This window comes from Ceratotherium simum, chromosome 3, assembly GCF_057802395.1.
Source record: "Ceratotherium simum simum isolate JZ-2026a chromosome 3, ASM5780239v1, whole genome shotgun sequence".
NCBI classification, from domain to species: domain Eukaryota; kingdom Metazoa; phylum Chordata; class Mammalia; order Perissodactyla; family Rhinocerotidae; genus Ceratotherium; species Ceratotherium simum.
In genome coordinates, this window is record NC_141902.1 from 74,992,280 (window position 1) to 75,016,992 (window position 24,713).

A 24,713-nucleotide genomic window follows, 5' to 3' on the forward strand; every position below is an offset into this window, starting at 1 on the left:
ACCCCTGTCCCCTTGTCCGCTGCCTGTCCCTGCAGCTGTGGTCATTGCACCTGCTGGGGACGAGGTCTGGTCTGGCTTGGTCTGATTAGAAAGCACAGTAGTTGCTAAAAAGTGTTGGTTGTGTCAAAGAAAGCTTAGTGTGAAATATTTTTCTTGTTTCTGTTGAGTTCTTCTCTTGTCCTGAATAAGCATGACTGGAACTTTGATTGAGGTGATGCGTTCTTTACTCCTGTCCCTGAGAAATACTTTCCACATCTGGCCATTACAGAGAGAACTGTGGCCACAGGCACCCTCTCATTCCAGCCTCGGGAGTGGGGTTTTGAGTGTCGTGTCTCATACACGCTAGTCTCTCAATGCTTTAGCCGACAATGAGGTTTTTAGGCTTGAATCTCTTTTTAAAGCAAAACGTGACTCTGTCCTGGAATTGCTGCAAGGGGGCTGTGGACACAGTGCTGACTGAGCATCCCCCTGTGTGCTCCTCTGCAGGGCTGCTGCAGGAGACCGGACGCTGCACTGTAAATAACAGGCTGGAAGCAACTGTGTCCCTCTACGTGCAGTTTGGCCTTGACTTTATGGTTTAGCTGCTCTTCTTCACCAGAAAATATATTCATTTCCCTGGTTGTGAAGAGCAGGGGTGTGTCTCAGGTTGAGCGGTGGCCCTGCCCTTCATGCCAGAGACCAGGGTCCAGATGTGGCAGGAAGTGCTGTTTCCCTGGAAACCTTGTGGGCTTACTCTGACCTTGCACCTCTCCACAGCAGCTCTGCTCCCATGTCAGTGGCAGTATGCTAGGAGCTGGTGGGAGGGAACACATTTGCAGGGGTCCTTGGTGAGCTTCAAGAACCAGAGAGAAGGGGTTTGGGCTGTGGGTCTGCGTGGGAGGTGTGGGGAGTGCTGTCCTTTGAGGGTGTGGGAAGGTGACTTCTTGGAAGGCCCCCAGCTGGGTGGCCCTGCCTGAGGTAGGTTAAGCTGGGCCCCTGCTCTAGTTCCAGAAGCTTCCAGGGCCTCTCCTAGTGACTGTTGGTCATGCTCCTGGGACCACGTCTGTCCCACTGTGGTCCTAGCACAGGGGGATCCTGGACAGGGTGGGTGAGGACACAGCCATCTTTAGTGCACCACGAGGATGAGCTTGAAAACCACTGGCTTAAACTTGGACTGTCCCTCTGAATCTAAATAGAAGTGAAACCGAATTTATACAATTGTCTCATGGAATTTACCACATTTCTAATTTAATATATTAACATTTCTAATAACTTTATGAGTTTTTATAAGAAAAAAAGAATATAGAAAATGTTCCTGAAACCAATATCATCCCCTTTTCTGGAGAAATACTTGTATCTTTGTGACACGTGAGGTACTGATGAGGAACAGTGTTCTCTATGAGGAGATGGGTGAGCGACCACCTAGCAGGGCTTTCCTTGGCCAACTTTGCAACTTTGCAACGGGCATTCCCTGTCTGCCCTCTCTAGCAGTGGTCAATCCCTGTGGTGAAAACAAGCCTACGACCATCTTGACACCAGTTCTGATGTGTGGGTTTTTCCCACACCAAGCAAATCTGTGACACCAGCTGAGTGTCCTACAATTGAACTCAATTCTGACACTGTCTACCTGGAGATGGCATCAGAGCCCACAGGTTAAGGGCTCAGTCCCACAAGATTGCCCCACATGCTCACTTCAGATGCCAATCACAAGTCCAGGTTGTCATCTGACCTGGTTATAAATCAGAAGTTCCCACGACCCCCTCCTTAGATTCAATTAATTTGCTTGAGTGGCACACAGAACTCAGGAAAACAGTTTACTTACTATTTACCAGTCTATTATAAAAGGATATGATAAAGGATACAGATGAACACCCAGATGGAAGAGATGCATAGGGCAAGTGTGTGGGGCTGGGTGTGTAGCTTCTGTGCCTTCTCTGGGCATCACTCTCCTTGCACCTCCATCTGTTCACCAACCCGGAAGCTCTCCAAACTCCATACTTTTGGGATTTTTATGGAGGCATGATTGACTTTTAATTCCATTTTCAACTCCTCCTCTCTCTAGAGAATGGGGAGTGGGGCTGAAAATTCCAACCTTCTTATCATGGCTTGTTCTTTCTGCTGACCAGCCCCCATGCAGAGCCATCCAGGAGCCCACCCAGTTGCCTCATGAGAACAGAAGACACTACTGTTGCCCAGGAAATTACAGGGGCTTTAGTATCTTGTGTCAGGAATAACTGATCAGAGACAAAATATTAGAACAGAAGATTCTCCTAGTGCTCTTATCACTTAGGAATTTACAAGAGTTTTAGGAGCCCTGTGCCGGGAACTGGGGGCAGAGACTAAATATTAGAACAAAAGATTCTCCTAGAACCCCTATTTACAGGGTTTCAGGGGCCCGGTGTCAGGAACTGCGGGCAGAGACCAATATATATATTTCTTACTATTTCACAAAGCCCCTGGGCAAAGTAAACAAACAAACATCGGGATCCCGAGATGCTTCTAGAAGCCCAGTTACTGGGGAGTACCAGCTCCTCCTCAGCTTTTGGGGACGTCCACTGAGACAGGCCACCCACTCTTGAGTTTTCCCGTTCCCCATCCCAGCTCAGCGTCCAGGCCTTCCTTCCCCAAGGCAGTGCTACTTGAGCCATGAGGCGCTTGTAAGCATCAGAGTGACGTGTGCCAACTCTTCCTCGACAGCGTACATGACAACGGGAAGAAGGCTGGGCTATACAAAGAAAACCTGTTGCTGCGAGGCTGTACCATCCGAAACACAGAAGCCGTCGTTGGCATTGTCATCTACGCCGGTAGGCATGGCCGTGTCACACGTGGTCTGTGATGGCGCTGGCTCGCCATATTGTGCTCCTTGTTCTTGTACGTTGCTCCCCTGTTATTTTTTTCTGATTATAAAAGTAGCATATACCTGGGCCGGCGTGGTGGTGTAGCGGTTAATTGCATGTGCTTCGCTGCGGCGGCCCAGGGTTCGGATGCCCGGCGTGCACCGACACACCGCTTGTCAAGCCATGCTGTAGCGGCGTCCCATATAAAGTAGAGGAAGATGGGCACGGATGTTAGCCCAGGGCCAGTCTTCCTGAGCAAAAAGAGGAGGATTGGCCACAGATGTTAGCTCAGGGCAATCTTCCTCACCAAAAAAAATAGTAGCATATACCAGTTGTAGAAAAGTTGGAAAACCAGTAAAATAGAAAGAAGCAAAACTTCTAATAATAATACTTCAACTGAAAGTGTTCTCTCTGAGCGTTTTAGCCTGTTTCTTCCCATGCATTTCTCCATGGTTGTTACATTAAATTAATTTTATACCCTGCTTTTTCAACTGAGCTTATCCCATAAGTATGAATGGACAGCAGCATCATACCTCAATCCATGGAGTCAGCGTAATACATCCCTTAACTGGTGGGCATTGAGTCACTGCGACCCTTCGTTCTCCCCCACAGGACACGAAACCAAGGCTCTGCTGAACAACAGCGGGCCCCGCTACAAGCGCAGCCAGCTTGAGAGGCAGATGAACTGCGACGTGCTCTGGTGTGTCCTCCTCCTCGTTTGTATGTCTCTGTTCTCAGCGGTCGGTAAGTCTCCTCAATGGGTCACAAATGAGTGGGCACTGCTGGACAGCCTCCAGGTGAGCCTCTCGGGCTGCCCATGACTCGTTCTGACCCAGTGCTCTCAAGTTAAAATGCATGTTTGTCACCGACTTGGACGCAAGGGATATTTGCATCAGCACAGGCCATTTTGAGATGCCTAGATGAATGGGCTTGGCAAAGTAATGTTGTTTTTTGAATTGGCAACTTCTTGGATGGAAGAATAGTTTAATCACACCAGTAGTAATGATTCCAGTGGAAGAAGTAACCTGGTGATGAAGTGAGAGTAACAGCAGCAGAGGCACAAATGCTACTAATGAGAACTCCTGAAAAGAGGAAAAAAATTATTGGGATCCTCAGAAGGGGCTGGCAGTTGGGTTGCATGCAGGCTCTGGTGCTCTCCAGCCTTCGAGCCCCCAAACCCAGCACGCTGCCTTGGGAGCACCTTGCAGGGAAGTGTGATGAGCCCCCAGGTTAATAACCTTCACCACTTACCCTGCTCAGCTGCCATCACGCACCAGGTGGGCGTGATGTGATCTGGGAGACGTAGGCATACAGAACATAAAAAGGGTTTTTGTTGTCAGATAGGTCTGGGTCCTGGGTGATGAAATCATGGGCATTGCCATTGGCATCTCAGAGTCTGTGATATGTGCATTTTGAATCTCCAAGAATGGACAATAATGGGCGGTATCCAGAGCCTACTGACAAGACTGGTGTTTTGTGAGGCACACGTTGGGAAATTCCTTTCTGGGGGTTTCCCATGGCAGCTGCCAGCAATTCAATTCCTGCATTATGACCAGTGGTGCCATTCAGTGCCCAAATGGGCAACGCCCAGTGTGAGGAAGGGCCCAAGTTCCACTGCCATACAGCAGTCTGACGTGGCAAGGTGGCTGATAAACCCGCATGTGCCTGAGTCGAGTAGCGGTCTTAAAGTTTTGCTTTAATTTGCACTAGCAGCGTTCTTATTTTTCCATTGGATGAATGACGTTTCTCTTTGAATGTTACTACAGGACACGGACTGTGGGTGCGGCGGTACGAAGAGAAGAAGTCATTGTTTGATGTCCCCGAGTCTGACGGCAGCTCTTTGTCCCCAGTCACAGCTGCAGTGTACTCGTTTTTGACCATGATAATAGTTCTGCAGGTAACAGTACTAAGTACCGTACAATAATTGCTTTACTTCTCTGACGAGAACTTCAAGTCATCATACTGTGCCAGGAATTTCCTATAAACTCTGCATCTGGAGGACCACGAATGTACCTGCCTAACGTGCTGCATGTTATTTTTCCACTTAATTTATCTATAGAGTCTTTTCTTGGGTGATTTTCAAGGTAAAATTCTCTTTTGCTGTTCTTAAGATTCTTATGTTTTGAGGGGTTGGTTTTGATCGTTTGTTTTGTTTTGTTTTTCCTTTCAATTACTTCTAAAAAAATATTATTTTGAAATAATTTTAGGATTTACAGACAAGTTGCAAAAAATAGTTCAGAGAGTTCCCATATGTCCTCACCCAGGATCCCCAGGTGCGAATGTATCCTATTACCATGGAACATTGTCAAAACTAAGAAACCAACTTTGGTCCTTTGCCATGAATTAAGCTCCAGGCTGCATTTAGTGGCATTGTCTATTATTATTATTAATTCACATGCCTACCCAAAGACTCCCAGTCACTGACTGAGAATCTATGCCCAAAAGAGCTATTAAAGAGTGGAGAAGGGGCTGTAAGCGTCACCGCCAACCTCTTTGGGAGCACAGAGTGACCAACGGACATTTGCTTAGCCTTTACCTTGGAGGGGAGCTCTGCTGTCTTGTGCTTCATACAGCAGGAAAAAGCCTTATTTAACTTTCCAAAATAGCAGTTTTTTTTTTTTTTAACTCAATGTAGTAATTTATTTCCTAATTGTTCTCGTAAAAGGTTTGATAGAAAAAGAGATTGAAACTATTATGGTTACTCATATGGGGTTTTGAATTATTCAAGGAATTCATTTATTATTTTATTAATTATTCTTTTTTTTCCTGTAACTTTTTTCCAGTTTTATTGAGCTATAATTGATGTATAACATTGCATTAGTTTTCGGTGTACAACATGATTTGGTATATGTATATATTGCAAAATGATCACCACAATAAATTTAGTTAAGGCCCATTGCCACACATAGTTACAAATGTTTTTTTCCGTGTGTTGAGAACTTTTAAAATTTATTCTCTTAACCACTTTCAAATATACGATACAGTATTGTTAACTGTAGTCACCATGTACATTACATCCCATGACTTATTTATTCTATTGCTGGAAGTTTGTACCTTTTGACCCCCTTCACCCATTTTGCCCACCTTCCCACCTCTGGCAACCACCAATCAGTTCTCTGTATCTATGAGTTTGTTTTTTCAGATGCAACATATAAGTGAGATCATACAGTATTTATGTTTTTCTGTTTGACTTATTTCAGTTAGTCTTTTTTTGTAAATGCAAATTTTGTTCTAGCCTTGGAGTTAGTAGTGTATTAGGTGTTGCATTAACTTGCTTAAGTTACCGGGAGAACCCTGATAGTCTGGATATGGTATTCTGAGCCCGTAAACATCAGTTCAATACTGTTACTCCACAAAAAAAGAAAAATTTAAGCGTTGATTTCATGGAGGTTATTCTTAAATTGTCAAAGCATAACTGTGAATATTCTTCTCAAAGCCTTCTTCTCTTTGCTGTGTATTGTACAAGATCACAGAAATTGTCCTTCAACACAAAACCAGCCTCTGAAAAGACTCTCTTCTCAACTGTGGGGTTGTGTCTGGGGGACGGGCACTGCTGTCGCTGGGAGCCCTGGGACGGCCCGGGGGCTGAGTGCCGCTGTGGTGCGAGGAGACTTTGCTTATGAGGACTCTGACTGTGCCATGTGTTTTTTTCTCTTCTCTCTCTTTTCTTTCCTAGCTTCTGTCAAGCACAACTTATTAATACGAAAACGCTTGCCTCTATCCAAGCCGTGGTTACCATACTTTCAAACACGGTAGTGGATTTCCGCTCTGCAGTGGCACCGTAGGCTGTCCTAGTTTAAACTCTTTGCCAATATCCTAATACTTTTCCAATACTGACTCTAAACCAACCTGTTTAAACTCAGAAAGGTACAGTATAGTCCTTACCTACTTGTGGTTGTAGTCATTTGTCATTTGAATAGATTGGACTAATTCTGCAGCTCCCTGGTCCTCACAGCCGGCTGTTCATTCTGTATCTTGTGTCTTCTAGGTTTTGATCCCAATTTCCTTATATGTTTCCATTGAAATTGTGAAAGTCTGCCAAGTGTACTTCATTAACCAGGATATAGAGTTGTACGATGAAGAAACAGACTCGCAGCTGCAGTGTCGAGCTCTGAACATCACGGAAGACTTAGGGCAGATACAGTACATCTTCTCAGATAAAACGGGCACTTTAACTGAGAATAAGATGGTTTTCCGAAGATGCACTGTGTCTGGCATAGAATATGCTCATGATGCAAATGGTGAGTGTGGGGGCAGGGGCTGGACCAGAGAGCTCCTCTGTCAAAGCTGCATGCACACATGCACGTGTGCCCGCACACACACACACACACACAGACACACATACACACAGGCTTCAGGGAGTGCTGATTTCTGAGGGAGAATACAACATAGAAGGGCTGTCAGAGAACTCGGGAGCCTGAAGCCTGGCAGCACTTATGGAAATGGCACTTCCACGTGGCTGACAGCACCCACTCACTACAGGGTCTCCGTGTGGTGGGCATCTGCCTAAACACTCATTTTCTGCCAGACAAGGGGAACTAAGGAGGGCATCCTTGTGGAACTTCTGAGGCACCCAGTCTCTCTACCACACCAAGAGAAAAAGATATGTTTCTGTTGTCACCCATCGGTCGTCTTGTTCTCAGCTGAAAATTCTCAGAAGGGCATTGAGCAATTTATGCTGCATTCTTTCCCTTGGAATACGATGTCCATGGGAGCTGGAGAGAAATGTCACTCACTTTGGATCTTTTAAGCAGTCCCTCCTCCCATCTCTTCTTTCCTTACCCTTTGCTGCCTCTCTCCTCTCTGAATGCACAGGAGCCATCCGCTTCATAAGCTGAGTGTGTGACTAGAACCAGCTAGCGCCCAAGCCAGGAGAGGGCACCATGATAAGGGTCCCTGCACCACAGTCATGTTTCTGGGGCCATCACACCTCTGAGAGGGGGCACTTGCTCTGCAGCCTTCCCTTTGCTTCCTAAAACGGCATCTGAGAACATCAAAGAGACCTTGCCATGGAAACAGAAGCAAATATAGAACAAGGGGACAGCGTGTGGGTGTCAATAGGAAGCTGTACTTCCTATTGAGGATTTGGTGGAGGATTTGGTGGCAAGGTTCTATTGGAAGCATGAGATTTTTTGTGAGTTTTATAAAACTGAGAATTATCATGATATCCACTAACATCCATGTAAAATTAAAGCTGTCATATTAAACAGAAGGCATAGGAACTTATCTACTTTGTTTAATGATTTCCATTAAACCATCCAAATAAATGGTCATCGACAGTATCCCATCCATCCACCTGTCCACCCTCTCTCACCCTCCCTTTTCTGTAACTCCTCAACCTTGAGCAGAAGAGCTTATTTACCTAAAAGCAGGACTCAGCCTAGTTGTGAAGGAGTCAGAGACCAGGAAGACAGGTCAGCGGCAGCCTTTGAAAGCTGGACCAAAGGCTCCGTGAGCAGAATCCCAACTAAGGTTCAGATTTTGACTGTTGTCAGATGCTTGCCATAATACCAAATGGTTCCATCGCCTCTGGAAGACACAGGAAAGCATTTCTGGTGAAGACAAACCACCAGGCATCTCTGCAGCATGTTTTGAAGAAGTGCTGCCGTCGGTCATTGATGTGCAGCTGGGGCCAAGAGCATCTTCAGCAGTTACTGCCGTGATCTGACCTCTCAGGTCTCATTAGTAAAATGAATCCTGATGGGTTTGGCTCTGAGCACTGAGCCCAGCTCACAGATACCTGAACTGGCCATGGAGACCATGGGTGTAGCTGTCTCTGACCTAGTGTCCTGGTGACAGTGCATGTGCAGGGACAGGCATCACCTCCTCCTTGCCCTCATCTTCCTCAAGGACATCAAGGGCATCACTGAGACCACTGCTGGTCAGAAGCCGCTGTACAGTCGCAGACCACAGAGACACCAGCAATGGCCTGAGAGATGGCTACTTTTAGGCTAACATCTGACAACTGCTGCGGGAGGGTGGGACAGGCAGGTGTGCCCTTCAGGAGGCTGAAGGCCAAGCTCCTAACACACAGGCCTAGAAGCTGGACAATCCCATGTCCTGGCTTCGTTCTTCCTTGTCATCTACTTGACACCAAACTGGGACTTATATCAGCCAGGAGCCGTGGGGCATGTGGGAGGAGTTTTGCTCCTGGAATTAGGAGCTCCCTGGGTTGGAATCCTGGCAGTGGCGATTACTTGACCTTGTGACCATGGGCAGGTGACTTCTCTTTCTTTATCTCCATTTTTCTCATCTCTAAAGAAAAGTCTTTCTAAAGAAAGATGCTGAATATAAGGCCTGGCCCACAGGACAAACCAATGCCATGAGCATCCCCAGTTGGAGGCCCCTTCCCTTGGCCCCACACAGGCCTCCTTGTGTGAGGATACCTTGCACCCCTGCCCAGCACTGGACCTGCCCTTGAAGTTCTGCGTAATCACTTGTTTTGAATGAGTAATCCTCATGAATAGTCTCCTTGTGGCCCGCCCATGATGGAACAAGCTGAACTAACTAGGCAGAGCCAGGAAAACGTGTTCAGAGCTATTGTTAGCAAGAAACAGCACCACAGATGCACTGTCTGTGATTCACTGAGCAGCCACAGGGACTTCTGCTCAGCAGCGACCCCTAAGGGCTCAAGTGTAGCATTGCAGTCAAGGTCCTCTTCAGTAGAGCTTTGCTTGCTGGTTCTAAACCCCAGCGGCATTAGTCCATGCTTGGCAACCCTAACCCAAGGAGGACTGTGAGCCCACCTGTTGCATAGCGCTTCATCCATACAGGGTGAGTGCAGACAGTACTCACCACCCACCCAGCCCTGAGCAAGGAACCCCCACAGGTGAGCACCATCAATACAGCCTGAGAACTGTTATTTCTGTGTGACTACAAGGCAGATGCTCAACGTAATCTGTCCTGATGTTCCCAGTGAGCCAGATGGCCCCATGACCCCAGGATGAAGGGCAAAGCCTGGAGCCTGGCTACGCTGTGGGCCAGGCCTTCACCATCTGCCTTGCCTTCCTCCCAGCCACCAGCCCACCCCGCCCCCATTTACACCGAGGCTCCACCTGAAGGGACGAGCCTTGTGTGAAGTCATCTCTGCCCACACTTGACTTGTTTGTGGAGTGGGATGGCCACTGTGCCATAATGGACAGGACCCGAACTCTGGTGTCCCACAGGCCTGGGTGCCGTCTCCACCCCTGCCTCTGCATCCTGTGACCTTAGCAAGCTCCTTAAGTTCTCCGAGACTCAGCCTTCTCATCTGTGAAATAGGGTTGAGAATATCAACCTCATGAGGTTGACTGAAGGTGCAGATAAATGAGAACCTCCTCTGTCCCTCAGTGGAAACCTTCTTTAAATGGGGCCTTGCCATTACAGAGCGAGGGTAGTGAGTGCTCTGAATCAGATCCGTCTGCCCAGCCTCACTATGACATATCACTCCATGTCCCTCTCCCCACAGCCCGGCGTCTGGCCAAGTACCAGGAGGCAGACTCAGAGGAGGAAGAGGCGGTGCCCAGAGGGGGCTCACTGCCCCAGCGAGGCAGCATTGGGAGCCACCAGAGCATCCGCATCATGCACAGGAGCCAGAGCACCAAGTCACACCGGCGCACGGGCAGTCGGGCCGAGACCAAGCGGGCCAGCATGCTGTCCAAACACACGGCCTTCAGTAGCCCCATGGTGAGTCCAGCTCAGAGGACGACGGCCGCCCTGAGCCAGGGCATCACCACCTTTCCTTGCCACTGTCATTTCCCCGGTTCATCGGATGTGTCTATGTCTATTAATACAAACAAGCTCTTGCTGGAGGGTTGGCTCTGCTCAGTGAGCGGAAGTGTTTCTGGCCAACACCTTCTCCCCACACCACTGTATCTTTTCCAACACCACTGTACCTACAGCCCCTTCACCAAAGCTTCTAAGGCTGGAGGATTGCTGGTGAGCCACCCAAATGGGTGACAGAGAGGAAGTCTGCCCTGCCAAATGAAATGAATAAAACATCAGAGCAGAAGGACAACTGTGAAAAAGAAAAGCCAAATGAAAAAAAAAATAGTTTTAATTAGATGAGCTCAAATCCAGTAAGCCTTCTCTCTCCCTTGCCTTGTCAGCTGCCCAAACATTTATGGACTATTCTCGTCAGGCAGGGAAATTTCCAGGAGTGAGTGTGTGAGTGACAACCTTTAAAACATCTTTTCACTTCTACAATGTTTCAAGAACAGAGACGTCTGAATCCATTTTATTCACTCTGTGGTGGCCTCCTTCTTTTATGTTCTTCTGAACCCACATAGACGCTGCCGTTTAAATAGAGGTGATTGAGAATTGTGGTCGCTGACTGGTGGGTTTATACGGGGCACATGGGAGGGGCCTCTCACACTTGGCAGGGGGGACACTGCGCTGAAACAAGTTTTCCTGACATTGATTTAGCAATATGAGTCAAGATTAGCAATATGAGTCAAGAATATTTGAAATGCTCAAACTTTCTGACCTAAGAATTTAGTGATTCAGTCAAAGATTTCTTTACACAGAAGTTGATAGTGTGTTATTTACATCAGCAAAACAGTGAAAAAAATGTATCCAGTGATAAAGGAATGGTCAAATAAATTATGCTACATTTTTTTTGAAGTTGCTAAAAATTGCGTTGTCAAATAAATCTTAAAGGCCAGCGAAAGTTCAGACAATATAATATTTTGGGGAAAATGGAAACTGCCAATTTATGTATAAAATATTTTGATTACGTAAAATATAAATGTATAGAAAAACAATTGGAAGGAAAGGCAGAAGCATGTTTTTCAAAAAGTATATGTTACTTGGAGGTGGTGTGATACAGATTTGTTAAATTTTCCCTATTATTTTCTAATTTTCAAGTCTTCCTGAGTAAGATATTTTAAATTAATATATACTTTTAGATGTATTACTTTATAATAAGAACATGTATATCATATTATGTGTAAGAATATATGCATTTCATTTCACATGTAAGATATATTCTTATACAATTAAAACTACACCTAATTTATCGTTATGTAAATGGCATATGTGTATGTGTGAGATGAAGGTGTGTTTATAGCTGATAATAAAATCAAGGTGCTTTTAATGGCTGCCAAGATGCTTGGCAGGTCACTGTGTCAGACTCACCCCTCAGGCTCTGTTTTCTTCCCAGGAGAAGGACATTGCACCCGACCCAAAGCTGTTTGAGAAGGTGAGCGAGTGTGACAGGTGTCTGGCCGTCGCAAGGCACCAGGAGCACCCACTGGCCCACCTCTCACCGGAGCTGTCTGATGTTTTCGACTTCTTCATTGCACTCACCATCTGCAACACAGTGGTTGTCACATCCCCAGATCAGCCACGACAAAAGGCAAGTTCTGGAGTATTCTTTCGAGCCTAACAGGCCCCTGACCATCGGCACAGCCCCACTGTTGTCAGTCTTCCTGAGGGTAATGCTCTTTCCTTTCCTGCAGGAGGTGCTAAGCACCACCTCAACGGGTTTAAGGGGAGGCAGCAGAGGGCTTCTTCATAGGGGCGAATAAGCTCTTTGGTTCTTCACTGCCTTCCCAGGCTGCAGTGGATGGGTGCCAGGATTGGGCCAAGTGAGAGAGGACAGACATCCTCCGACCCCAAGATAGGAGGGGCACAGAGCTGCTGGCCTGGCCTGGGGGGACAGGGGCAGGAGTGAGGCTGCCCTATACGACCTATGCAGAGCCTCAGGGTCCCAGATTCTCACAGGAGAGAGGACAGGACAGGCTCTGGGATGAGCTGCCTGGACTTGAATCCTGATTTCACTACTCAGCTGAGTGGCTTTAGATGAGCTGTTCCCCTCCTATGCCTCACAACTCTCATCTGGGACAGGAGGGTTGTGGTGCAGATTTACAGAAGGGGCTCAGAGTAGGGTTTGGCACACAGTAAATGTATTTGACCTTAGTAAAGCCCTGTAACATTTTCATTCAAGAAGTGGTCGAGAATTAATCGGAGGTTACCTAAGGGGGTAGAAGCATAGCGGTACCCAAGTTGGTTTTTGTTTGGGTTAACATTAAGGTTCTCTCTAAAGAGAGTAAAGTTTTATGTGCGAAAGGATCCTCTATAACCCAGGTGCTCCTCAGAAAGTCTCCAGGTGGGCCAGGTGGTGTGGGAGCCACCTAAGTGCGGATGTGCATAATACAGCGAGACAACTTAAAATGGGTCAAAACAAAAGTGTTCTAGGGCCGGACGCATGCGTAGACCTGGCCCCTAAGCCCCCTGCTCTCCCAGCCCCTTCCCCACCTCCTGGGTCAGCCCTTCCAGCAGGTTCCACTGATGGAGCCCCTGGTGGAGGTTGTGGGGTGAACAAGGGGTTCCCGGCCCTCTCTGCAGCAGGAGCATGTGGGCCCAGAAGATCCCGGCGGAAAGAACTCAGAGACAGGAAGCTTGTGCTGCCAGCCTGGGCGAGAGCTGCCTCAGCATCTCACCTGGCTTCTTCCACCACCCTGTTTTCAATCCTTCTGGCGTGCATTTGGTGGGGTATTTGGTTTCTAGGTTAGACCCTGTCTGACAGACCTAGGCATCATTGCAATTACTGAATATGTGAGAGAGACCCCAACATAACTGAAGCCTGCCTCACACATGCAGTGAGTTCCACGTGAGGAGCAGACTATTCGATCACCCACCTCAGACTGTAAATGAATGTGTCTCTGCATGCATTTCTGTTCCCACACTTTAGTGAGTGCCACCTTTGAGGGTATTTGGAGCCACAGGAGCTCCACGTGGCTACCTGAATCTCCTGCCTGGATATGTAGCATATTTAAGTCATTATAGGAACAAATAAAAGCCCCTTTATCAAAATTGGTTCTGTGTACCTTGCTTTACCAAATACTTGACTTTTCTGGAGGCTATTACTGTAATTCACAACTTTGGACACATGGGCAAAATTATGAAAATTTAAGATAACTATAATTCAGTGTTTTTATTGGTTCAACATTTGCTGTAATTCCATTTTCTAGCAAAAAATTAAAATAGATATATTATACCAGCATTATTTAACAGTACGCAAAGTGTTGCTCTGTTGCTCCGTCATTGAGCTTTTGGAAACTTTAACAACTGTATGTAACTGTAATTTTGTTATTTTCATTTCTGATTAGAAGATATATAATTTGTGATTTAAAAATTGTGTTTAATGATTTGGATCTTGAATTTGTCTATGTATTTCCTTTGTTGAGAAAGATTCTTTTGGGTTTGGGAATGTTATTTGTATATTTAAATTTTTTATGGACATAATTCAAAAGAATGTATAAACTGGCCTTTTGTTAAATGGTTTTTTATTTAAAAAAAAAAAAAAAAAGCTGGGGGCCGGCCCCATGACGCAGTGGTTAAGTTTGGCACACTCCGCTTCGGCGGCCTGGGGTTCATGGGTTCGGATCCTGGGCGCAGACCTACACTACTCATCAGCCATGCTGTGGCAGTGTCCCACATACAAAATAGAGGAAGATTGGCACAGATGTTAGTTCAAGGCTAATCTTCCTCAAGCAAAAAAAAAAAAAGTTGGCTTTTGTGCCAGGCAATGCCAGGCAATGACAAGCCCACTCCTATGAACTTTTTCTGAAAAGCAGTGGGACACTGCAGTGAGTGAACAGCCAGCAGAGGAGGCAGTCTCAAAGCCTGCAGGGACCACCAGCCGCACACTCCACTGAGTCAGTCTGGAGCCTCAGTTGTGGCTACCCTGGTGATCACATCCTAAAAGAACGAATACTGGATGACCTTTGTTTAAGTGAAGTGGAAAGGCCAAAGGATGGTCTCCAGGAAGCGATGCTGGCTCTGGCTGCAATTTTCATTGCATGCCCTGAAATCTGGAGAATGGGGGGTCTGTGCTTGGAGCCCCCACTGGGGAAGTTGAGGAGTGCCCTGTGATAGTCGGGGTGAGGCCTCTAGGGGACACTCCTCACCTGTTTTCTGACACTTCTCTGGCAGGTGAGGGGGAGGTGTGAGCTGAAGTCCCCCGTGAAGACGATAGAAGACTTCCTCCGGAGGTTCACGCCCAGCCGCCTGACCTCAGGCTGCAGCAGCATTGGGAGCCTGGCCACCAAGTCCACCCATAAGTCGGGGTCCAGCTTTCTGTCCACCCTGTCCAACAACAGCACGCTGCTCAGACTGGAGGAGAGGCTGGGCCAGCCGGCCCCAGCCATCACCAGCAATGGCTACAGCAGCGGGGCTGACAGCTGGGCCCCGGAGCGTGCCACCCGGGAGCAGGGGCGGGAATTGGAGCAGGTGCAGGAGCAGGAGCTGCGCTACGAGGCCGAGAGCCCTGACGAGGCTGCGCTCGTCTACGCCGCCCGGGCCTACAACTGTGCGCTTGCTGACCGGCTGCACGACCAGGTGTCGGTGGAGCTGCCCCACCTGGGCAGGCTCACCTTCGAGCTCCTGCATACACTGGGCTTCGACTCCATCCGCAAGAGGATGTCGGTGGTGATCCGGCACCCGCTCACCGATGAGATCAACGTCTACACCAAGGGGGCCGACTCGGTGATTATGGACCTGCTGCTGCCCTGCTCCTCAGGTATCCAGCTCCCTCGCTCAGCTACACTCCTAGCCCCAGGTGGAAGTCCCAAGAAATCAGCCCCTCCCCTAGTCCCTTCCCATGGATAAAGCGATTTTCATTAATCCTTTTTTAAGCAGTGCCCATCCGAGATCTGCCTCTCTGGATCACCCTTTCCTCCTTTGAAGGGTTGGAGTAGAATGCACTAGGGGAGGCGGGGGATGGAAGGCTTCAGTGCCTGAACTCCTCTCACAACAATGGGGGTGAGGCCAGGCATCAGGTTTTAAATCTAGACAATGAAGGTTAAGAACTGTCGACACAAATAATCCATAATCAATCTGTAAATCAAAATTGGGGTGAGTTTATTATGAGCCATATTTGAGGACCGTGTAGCCCAGGGCCTTCCTCCCCCAAGGAAGGAAGGGCACCAAAGAAGTGGGGTGTACAGAGCTTATATACTGTCAAAGGGCATGTATCACATATGATTACAATGTCCCTTTTACAGTGGTCACAAGATTGCCCTGCCGGCACGGGAATTGATGGACACAGCAGGTAGCAGGTCTGTTGTCTCAAGCTTGGTGGTCACAGGATGAGTACAGCAATCAAATCCTAGCCTAGAGAGAAATGCTTATCCTTAAGGCAATGCCAATGTGGGGGAAGTTGCATCCTTATCTTAAAGGCATTTGTTCTTGTCTCTGGGACATGGTAAAGCAGATATACAATGCATGTTCAAAGGTGACAGGCCCTTTTGGAAAAACAAGGTCAGGCCAAATTAGTTTTACACCAAATGGCTTCCTCATATGCACCAATAAATCCTATTGCTTGCCATTTATTTATCAGAACTTTTAGACTAAAAGTTCCAGAAAGTTCCTTCTGTCCTGTGATTGACCAGACCTGGAACCTGTGAGGTCTAGGTCGCAGCTTTTAGCCCATTTGTGGAACTGCCTCAGGCCACAATAGGGGCCCAGGTAGTGGGGGCTGCTGGCCTCTCGCTGGCCACCCTCTGTCTCTGCTAGGGCAGTGCAGCCCTTTCCTAGTCTCTTTTGTGTACTAGAGTTCCATATAACTTTTGGGTTGGAAAAGAGGAGCTCAAAAACCACTGGTGTAGAGGGTGGAACTTTACCGAGCAGAAGGGCTTCGCCTCTTTCCAGATACAGTTCTGGGCCTTGGATGGGAAGGACCTGGGTCCCCACTGTAAACCTGGTCACCCCCCCTGTGCACTCGGAAGACAAAGGAGTGCACATGTGACCTCTAGGGAGAGAAGCAGGGTGGAAGTGAGGATGCTGCTGGCAGATGGAGGCGGACCTGCCGTGGCTGGTGGCTGTGCTGTCTGACCCCTACAGCCTCTCTATCTGCTGTATCCTGGAAACAGCTCTAGGTACAACCTGCTGGGAAACCCTGTACCCTGGCTACGCCCTTCTGGAGCTCTGGGATGGAGCTAGGGAATGCCTTACTTCCCATGGTTCTCCATAATTGCAGTGCCTCAGAACAGGACATGTTCTCAGTGCCTTGGAACAGGACTCCTGTCTCCGAAGGCCAGGACCACCCCGTTGTGGGAAAGTGCCCTGGGGGATCTCTGCAGACAGGAAATCCGTTTTCCCATCACAGAGCTGTTGCCTCCCAAAGGCAGCTGAGCTAAATTTGCAAATGCGTCTCTAAAAACAGTTTGGATGGCCTTTGGTGGAGATAACCTCTTGGAGGGCAGGGTTTTGCCTTTCCACTCCTGCAGTGGTTCTGCCCTAGGGTGGACAGAGAATCCAGTTCACAGGTTGAGTTTGCATTCCAAGAACCTTCTTCATTCTGAAATTTGATTTTTCATACACAATGAAGAAAAGCAGATAAATAGACAATTATCTGAGCGGATTTCCTTCTACTGTAAAAAAATCACCTTTGTCCTATTCCACAGCCTTGCAGTAAAGACAGTTTAATGGACTGCTGTGTTTCAGACTTTACCATGTACAGCAGGTCAGCGATAAGGTAAAAGGCCTGGACCAGCACTAGCAAGCAAGGGTAGGATGGGGGTGCAGGAGAGGCCTGGGGGGGGCAGGGAGCCCTGCTGAGCTGTTTGAGGGACACAGAGCAACCAAGAAGGCTGCTGCGGTTGGCACACTTGCACTTAGCTGGCAGTGCACTTTTTTAAATGGAGTAGAAAGTCTCAAATTTCTAGACAAAGCACAAACAAACAGAACTCTTATCACTCAGTCAACCTGAAGGTCAGGGGTGCAGGGAGCTCATATGCAGGCTGGAGCCACGCAGCCCCCTCCACCGATCCTGCAGCCCTGGTGTAGCTTTGCTATTGCGCCCACCTCCTCTGCTGCTGTCCATTTCTTTTTTTTTTTTTTTTTAAAGATTTTATTTATTCAGTTTTTCCCCCCAAAGCCCCAGTAGATAGTTGTACGTCATAGGTTCACATCCTTCTAGTTGCTGTACGTGGGACTCGGCCTCGCGTTGGACGGAGAAGTGGTGCCTCAGGGCGCTCCCGGGATCCGAACCCGGGCCGCCAGCATCAGAGCGCGCGCACTTAACCGCTAAGCCACGGGGCCGGCCCTGCTGTCCATTTCTTACTGTGGGTCCCTGGGAGGAAATTACCTTCCACGTCTAGGTAACTGCAGATGAGAAGGAGCAAAGGCTCCCATCTGTTGCACCATGGAAGGGACAGGTAAAAGAATGACACTGCCATAACACTCACATTGCCCAAATCGTGACATTGACAGGGCAAATTAAAAATAAGCAGTTTGTGCAGATCTCCACCTTCCTCTGGGAATTTCTAAGCAGTGTGTGGTTCAGACAGGTTTGGATAAGGAAGGTCTACATGTAGGCACCAGGCAAGCTAATATTCATGACGATCAGAGACACCAGTGGTTTCCCAGGATAGGGACTGTATGATGGCTCTGGGGTCATCTTGAAGTGTCCACCGGTAACACCCTGGCGTTACGCATAAATCATTCAACTTTTACTGTGGGATGTGGAGAGGAGCAGACCTGCAAATGGCGACCTGTGCTCTGGAAGCAGTGCTATGGGCAAGCTGCTCTACCTGTGCAGGTGATAAAGTGAGGAGGACACACGAGTGTCACCCTCTGCATTTAATCCAACATCATTCTTCAAAGAGCTCACGACACATTTATCAAATAAGGCACAAGGACATTAAGCTAATGGTGGACGTGACCATGTTAGACAGAATGTGTCAGATTTGCGAGACATGGCTGTGTCTTGCCTGCCCTGGCAGGAAGCTCTGTGGCATCAGATAGAACGCAGGGACTCTACCCACTGCAGTATCTACAGACTTTTGTTCAAATTCCAGGTCTACATTTATGGGCAGGGGTGACCCTGGACAAGTCACTCACTCTCTCTGTGCCTCAGTTTCCCATCTATACAAAGGAAATCAGGATGCCAACCTCACAGGAAACTCCTGCCCAAGGCCCTAGCACAGTGCCTGGTGTGATACAGGCATAAAGCATAAGCTAGGTTCCTTTCCCTTTTCTCTGGCCCCTCCCACTTAAGATTCACTCGCCTGTGGTTCAGTCTTTAAGTCTTTGTGGTCTTTAAGGCACAAACCCCTACACTGCTCCACCCTCCTGCAAGAGTGAGGATAGAGAGTATGCCGCCAACTCGCATGGGCGTCACACATTGCTGCTGTTCAGTAAATCAATAAATGCATGCATGAACGAAGGAGGGAATTCACCTTCTTAATTTACCATCTTACTGAGATGAAACTACTTATTGGACAAGTAAATTTTTCTAAAGTATAGAAGAAATGGAAATATCACTTCAAGCAATTTAAAAACACACGTTAAAATCATGAGTAGGAATGGGCATCTTCCCCTGCGGGCCCTTCACTGGGTCCTGAGCGTTGCCAGCAGTGTGTGGTGGGGACACAGGCTCAGCAGCCTGCGCTCGGCTGCAGTGTCCTTCTGCACTGCTCAGCCCGAGCGGGGCTCCTCTCAGTCCTGCTGTGTCTTGAGGTCAGTGGACACGAGAGTCATCTTTACAGATTAACAGGAACTGTCACTGTCTGGTACTGTGCCCCCAGCCCCTCCAGGACCCAGATGTGGCCTCAGGGACCTTCTGCATAGGCCCCTAAGGCCACCGCCACCTACCGAGCAGCAGAGACGCTAGGTAGCATTGATTCTACCTCTGCAAGAGATGTTGCTCCATTACCCAATCAGCTGTGTTCTGGACACAGAATTCCTCCTAGGACCATAGGCAGAAAAACCACAGGGGGTCTGGGCTGCCTTGTAGAATATCAGGAAGAAGAGGTTAGTATTGCATGAATACCACTTAAAATGCAATGTGAATGTAAAAGGCCTATAGTCTGAGGTTTGGGCAGGAGAGCCAGGCTCACTGAATCCCTCTGGGCGTCCACCCTCCTGCTCCCTAGGACAGTGCTCAATACAGTCTCCTTCTTAGGTCCCCTCAGCAACTCGGTGGTCATCTGCTTTGAGCTTGAGTTCTTTGCACCCTCCTGACCCCTCCCTCAGAATGTAGAGGGTTCACAGCATTCACAAAGAGCCGATCCTGCAAACCCTGACACTGGTTTTTCCCAGTGACCGTCCAGCCATTGGTGCAGTGGGGATCTGTAAGGGAGAAGTGACTGACCTAAGCATGAGGAGCAAGGTCTTGCCAGAAGTGGCGGAGGAGCTGTGTGTCCTCGAGTCTGGAGGAGAGTAGAGGCAGTGGGGCAATCACTGCTTCTTTCCCTGCAGGGCTGGGTGGGCTCTGTCCCCAGGCCCTGCTGCAGATGGCCCTGCACAGAAACACCTCAGTGTGGCCTCCTGTGTGACCTTACCCTCGCCCAGGGCACCCAGGGTCCCGAGTGGCCCGGGCTGCCTCTTGCTCCATTAGTTTTGTTCTGACCAGCGTGGTTAATCGCAGCATCGCACACCCTACATGCTGCTCCTTCCCTGGAGCACAGCCTTCTCCTCCCATCTCGGGACAACCAAAGTACTTTATGATTATTATTTGAATTCCAAAGTTTCTCAGACAGACATCTCTTTGCTCAGGAATAATCAGAATCTGGAATAATGTTACCATAACCTTCTAAGAATGTTATCACAATATCAGGAGTAAATGGTAGCCAAAATTAAGATGACTTGGACTTGTTTTCAGGAAATTTAAATTCCTAAAGCAAAGTAATCTAGGGCAGTGTTTCCCAACTCTCTCTTTTTTTTCATTATTGCCCCCTTAAGGAGCCTTTTTAGACATTTTTTTCCTAATTGTCCCCCTATGACATTGTAATGCCACGAATATGCTGTATATCTGTTTATGTACATAATCTGTGCTTTATGCATAAAAAAGATTTTTTGCTCCCAAGAACCAATCTTTGGTCCCTTGGGGGTGCTGTCTTCTCTGTGGAGAACACATGTCCAGGAGGTAAGAGTGTTCCTCCCAGGTCAAGTGTATAAAAGGGCCAACAGGTGTAGGAGACGGCCTTCCTCAGCCCAGGGACCTCGCCACTGATAAGTAGGGTTGCCAGATTTAGCAAACAAAATATATTGAATGTCCAGTTCAATTTGAATTTCAGATAAACAACAAATAATATATTCAGTAAAAGTATGTCCTATGCAATGTTTGAGTATCTTATATTCTATCTGGCAAGACTACTGGTGTTCTGGGGATAGAAACTGCACTTTCTATTAAGTATGATTTTTCATAAACAGGGAAAGAATGTGCACCTCTATTTGTGTCCAGCTCCTGCATAAAAAGATGCCAGATCACTCTTAATGAGGTTTTGTTTATATTAACTTCTCAGGGATATTAGAAACAGTCAAAAATATGAGGAGGTTCTTTTTAAAATAACAGCTAACTTTTACTTTAAATTTTATATGAAAAGTGTGTACTTTCTACAAGTGATGAAATAAACATGGAATAAATCTAGTGGTACAGAGGTTTCCCACATGTCCCTTATTGGAGGTTGCTGGAGTAAATCTCTGGGAAAGGATGCTCTTGTGACATTTCCTGCTAAATGAATTGCAACAAAATTCTGACCTAGCGTTGCAATTGCAGCCACCTAGAGCAAGGCAGAAAGGCGAGGGCCACTTATTCCTCACTGGCCCTGAAACACACTCATACCCCAGTTTTGTCATGCATAAACTAAAGTGCCTTCTGCCTTCCCGCTCATAATTGTCGGCCCAAGAACATGGTGGGGTTAAGAAGGTGTGTGTCACATTGGCGTGGATTCCGCGGTTGGGTGAGGCTCACAGCCAGCACTTGTGCAGTTGGGTAGTAAGCAAAGCACCAAGTCTGCTCCTCCTCTGTGTCTACAGAAAACAGAAAAAGGTGGATGTTTGGAGAACTCTTTCTAGCTGAGAGCTAATTTCTTAGCTTTTTTTTTTTTTAATTGTGATTAAAAAAACACGTAACATAAAATTTGCCGTCTTAACCATTTTTAAGCATACGATTCAGTAGCGTTAAGTATATTCACATTGCTGTGCAAGAGATCTCCAGAACTTCTTCATCTTTCCAAACTGAAACTCTGTACCCATTGAACACTCTTCTTTTCTCCCCTCCCCCAGCCCTCCAACCACCATCTGACTTTCTGTCTCTCTCAGTGTGACTATAGAGACCTTATAGTGTGACTGTTTTCCGTGGGAAGCCAGCCTGGAAGCTGGGTGGAAAGAGCTTCCTAGTAGAACCTCTGGGATGGCGCTGAGCTCTCAGCGGCGTAAACTGCGGCATATGCAGTCATTTCAACACCATGCAGAGCTCCCAGAGGTTACTGTAGTGGTCCAGGGCATTCCGCTAGACTCTTGTTCTTACTCATCCGTGTTTCTGCTTCTACCCCAATCTAGATGACGCCAGAGGAAGGCATCAAAAGAAAATCCGAAGCACGACTCAGAACTACCTGAACCTGTACGCGGTAGAAGGCCTGCGCACCTTATGCATTGCCAAGAGGGTGAGTGGGGGCCGCTCTGCCAGGGGCGTGCTGACAGCGCCCCAGCAGTGCTCAGCGCCTGCGGGCACTCATCAGTGTGTCTCACATAGGTTCTGAGTAAGGAAGAGTATGCCTGTTGGTTGCAAAGCCACTTAGAAGCAGAATCCTCCCTGGAAAACCGCGAGGAGCTCCTCTTTCAGTCTGCCATCCGCCTGGAGACGAATCTGCATCTGTTAGGTAATTACACTTGTGACGCATTGTGGAGTTTAGAGATGGTCCTTGACCGGAGGTGACATGGCTCTAGCCACTGGCAGCTCTGCACGGGCCGGGCTTGATTTAAGGAGCCGCCTGCCGTGAGGCTAGCATGGCCTTCAGCTGGGACTTTCCCTGACTGAACGTTTCTCACCACTCTCCGTTTCTGTGGAATACCTTTTGTCCTCCACCAGGCACCCTGCAAGGGCACCTGACTTGCCTCCCATTTTTTTTTTTTTTTTTTTTAGTATGAGCTTTGAAATTGATTTTTTTTTTAATTTTTTGTTTATTGCAGTAACATTGGTTTACAACATTATAAAAATTTCAGGTGTACATCATTGTACTTCTATTTCTGCATGGACTACATCATGTTCACCACCAAAATACTAATTACAACCCATCACCACACACATGTACCGAATTATCCCTTTCACCCTCCTCCCTCCCCCCTTCCCCTCTGGTAACCACCAATCCAATCTCTGTCCCTATGTGTTTGTTTATTGTTGTTATTATCTACTACTTAATGAAGGAAATCATACGGTATTTGACCTTCTCCCTCTGACTTATTTCACTTTGCATTATACCCTCAATGTCCATCCATGTTGTCACAAATGGCTGGATTTCATCGTTTCTTATGGCTGAGTAGTATTCCATTGTGTATATATACCACATCTTCTTTATCCATTCGTCCCTTGATGGGCACTTAGGTTGCTTCCAAGTCTTGGCTATTGTGAATAACGCTGCAATGAACACAGGGGTGTATGTACCTTTGCAAATTGGTGTTTTCAAGTTCTTTGGATAAATACCCAACAGTGGAATAGCTGGATCATATGGTAGTTCTATCCTTGATTTTTTGAGGAATCTCCATACTGTTTTCCATAGTGGCTGCACCAGTTTGCACTCCCACCAGCAGTGTATGAGAGTTCCCTTCTCTCCACATCCTCTCCAACACATATTGTTTCCTGTCTTGTTAATTATAGCCATTCTGACGGGCGTGAGGTGATATCTCATTGTAGTTTTGATTTGCATTTCCCTGATAGTTAGTGATTTTGAACATCTTTTCATGTGTCTGTTGGCCATCTGTATATCTTCTTTGGAGAAATGTCTGTTCAGGTCTTTTGCCCATTTTTTAATTGGGTTGGTAGTTTTTTTGTTGTTGAGATGCATGAGTTCTTTATATATTTTGGAGATTAAGCCGTTATCAGATGTATGGTTTGCAAATATCTTCTCCCAATTGTTAGGTTGTCTTTTCGTTTTGTTGGTGGTTTCCTTCGCTGTGCAGAAGCTTTTTAGTTTGATGTAGTCCCATTTGTTTATTTTTTCTATTGTTTCTCTTGCCCGATCAGATGTGGTGTTTGAAAAGATGTTGCTAAGACCGATGTGGAAGAGCGTACTGCCTATGTTTTCTTCTAGAAGTTTCATAGTTTCAGGTCTTACATTCAAGTCTTTAATCCATTTGGAGTTAATTTTTGTGCATGGTGTAAGGTAAGGGTCTACTTTCATTTTTTTGCATATGGCTATCCAGTTTTCCTAACACCATTTGTTGAAGAGACTTTCTTTTCCCCATTGTATGTTCTTGGCTCCTTTGTCAAAGATTAGCTGTCCATAGATGTGAGGGTTTATTTCTGGGCTTTCGATTCTATTCCATTGATCTGTGTGTCTGTTTTTGTGCCAGTACCATGCTGTTTTGGTTACTATAACTTTGTAGTATATTTTGAAATCGGGGAGTGTGATACCTCCAGCTTTGTTCTTTTTTCTCAGGATTCCTTTAGCTATTCGGGGTCTTTTGTTGTTCCATATAAATTTTAGGATTCTTTGTTCTATTTCTGTGAAAAATGTTGTTGGAACTTTGATAGGGATTGCATTGAATCTATAGATGGCTTTGGGAAGTATGGACATCTTAACTATGTTAATTCTTCCAATCCAAGAGCACGGAATATCTTTCCATTTCTTTGTGTCTTCTTCAATTTCTTTCAGAAATGTTTTATAGTTTTCGGTGTACAGATCTTTCACCTCTTTGGTTAAGTTTATTCCTAGGTATTTTATTCTTTTTGTTGCAATTGTAAATGGGATGGTATTCTTAATTTCTCTTTCTGCTACTTCGTTGTTAGTGTACAGAAATGCAACTGATTTTTGTATGTTGATTTTGTATCCTGCAACTTTCCCATATTTGTTTATTACTTCTAAAAGTTTTCTGGTGGATTCTTTAGGGTTTTCTATATATAAAATCATGTCATCTGCAAATAGTGACAGTTTCACTTCTTCCTTTCCAATTTGGATCACTTTGATTTCT

The 24,713-nt window shown here is 46.8% G+C and overlaps 1 protein-coding gene across 1 annotated transcript in view; it reads left to right on the forward strand.

The window, feature by feature from the left end:
* Window positions 1-24,713, forward strand: part of ATP10A (ATPase phospholipid transporting 10A (putative)) — a 158,873-nt gene that overhangs the window by 111,311 nt on the left and 22,849 nt on the right. Inside the window, exons 4-12 of the mRNA XM_014781027.2 lie at window positions 2,677-2,783; window positions 3,429-3,560; window positions 4,583-4,713; window positions 6,805-7,057; window positions 10,264-10,481; window positions 11,956-12,150; window positions 14,733-15,318; window positions 22,086-22,189; window positions 22,279-22,405. Coding sequence (XP_014636513.2) covers window positions 2,677-2,783; window positions 3,429-3,560; window positions 4,583-4,713; window positions 6,805-7,057; window positions 10,264-10,481; window positions 11,956-12,150; window positions 14,733-15,318; window positions 22,086-22,189; window positions 22,279-22,405 — 1,853 coding nt within the window. The remainder of the gene's footprint in view (window positions 1-2,676; window positions 2,784-3,428; window positions 3,561-4,582; window positions 4,714-6,804; window positions 7,058-10,263; window positions 10,482-11,955; window positions 12,151-14,732; window positions 15,319-22,085; window positions 22,190-22,278; window positions 22,406-24,713) is intronic.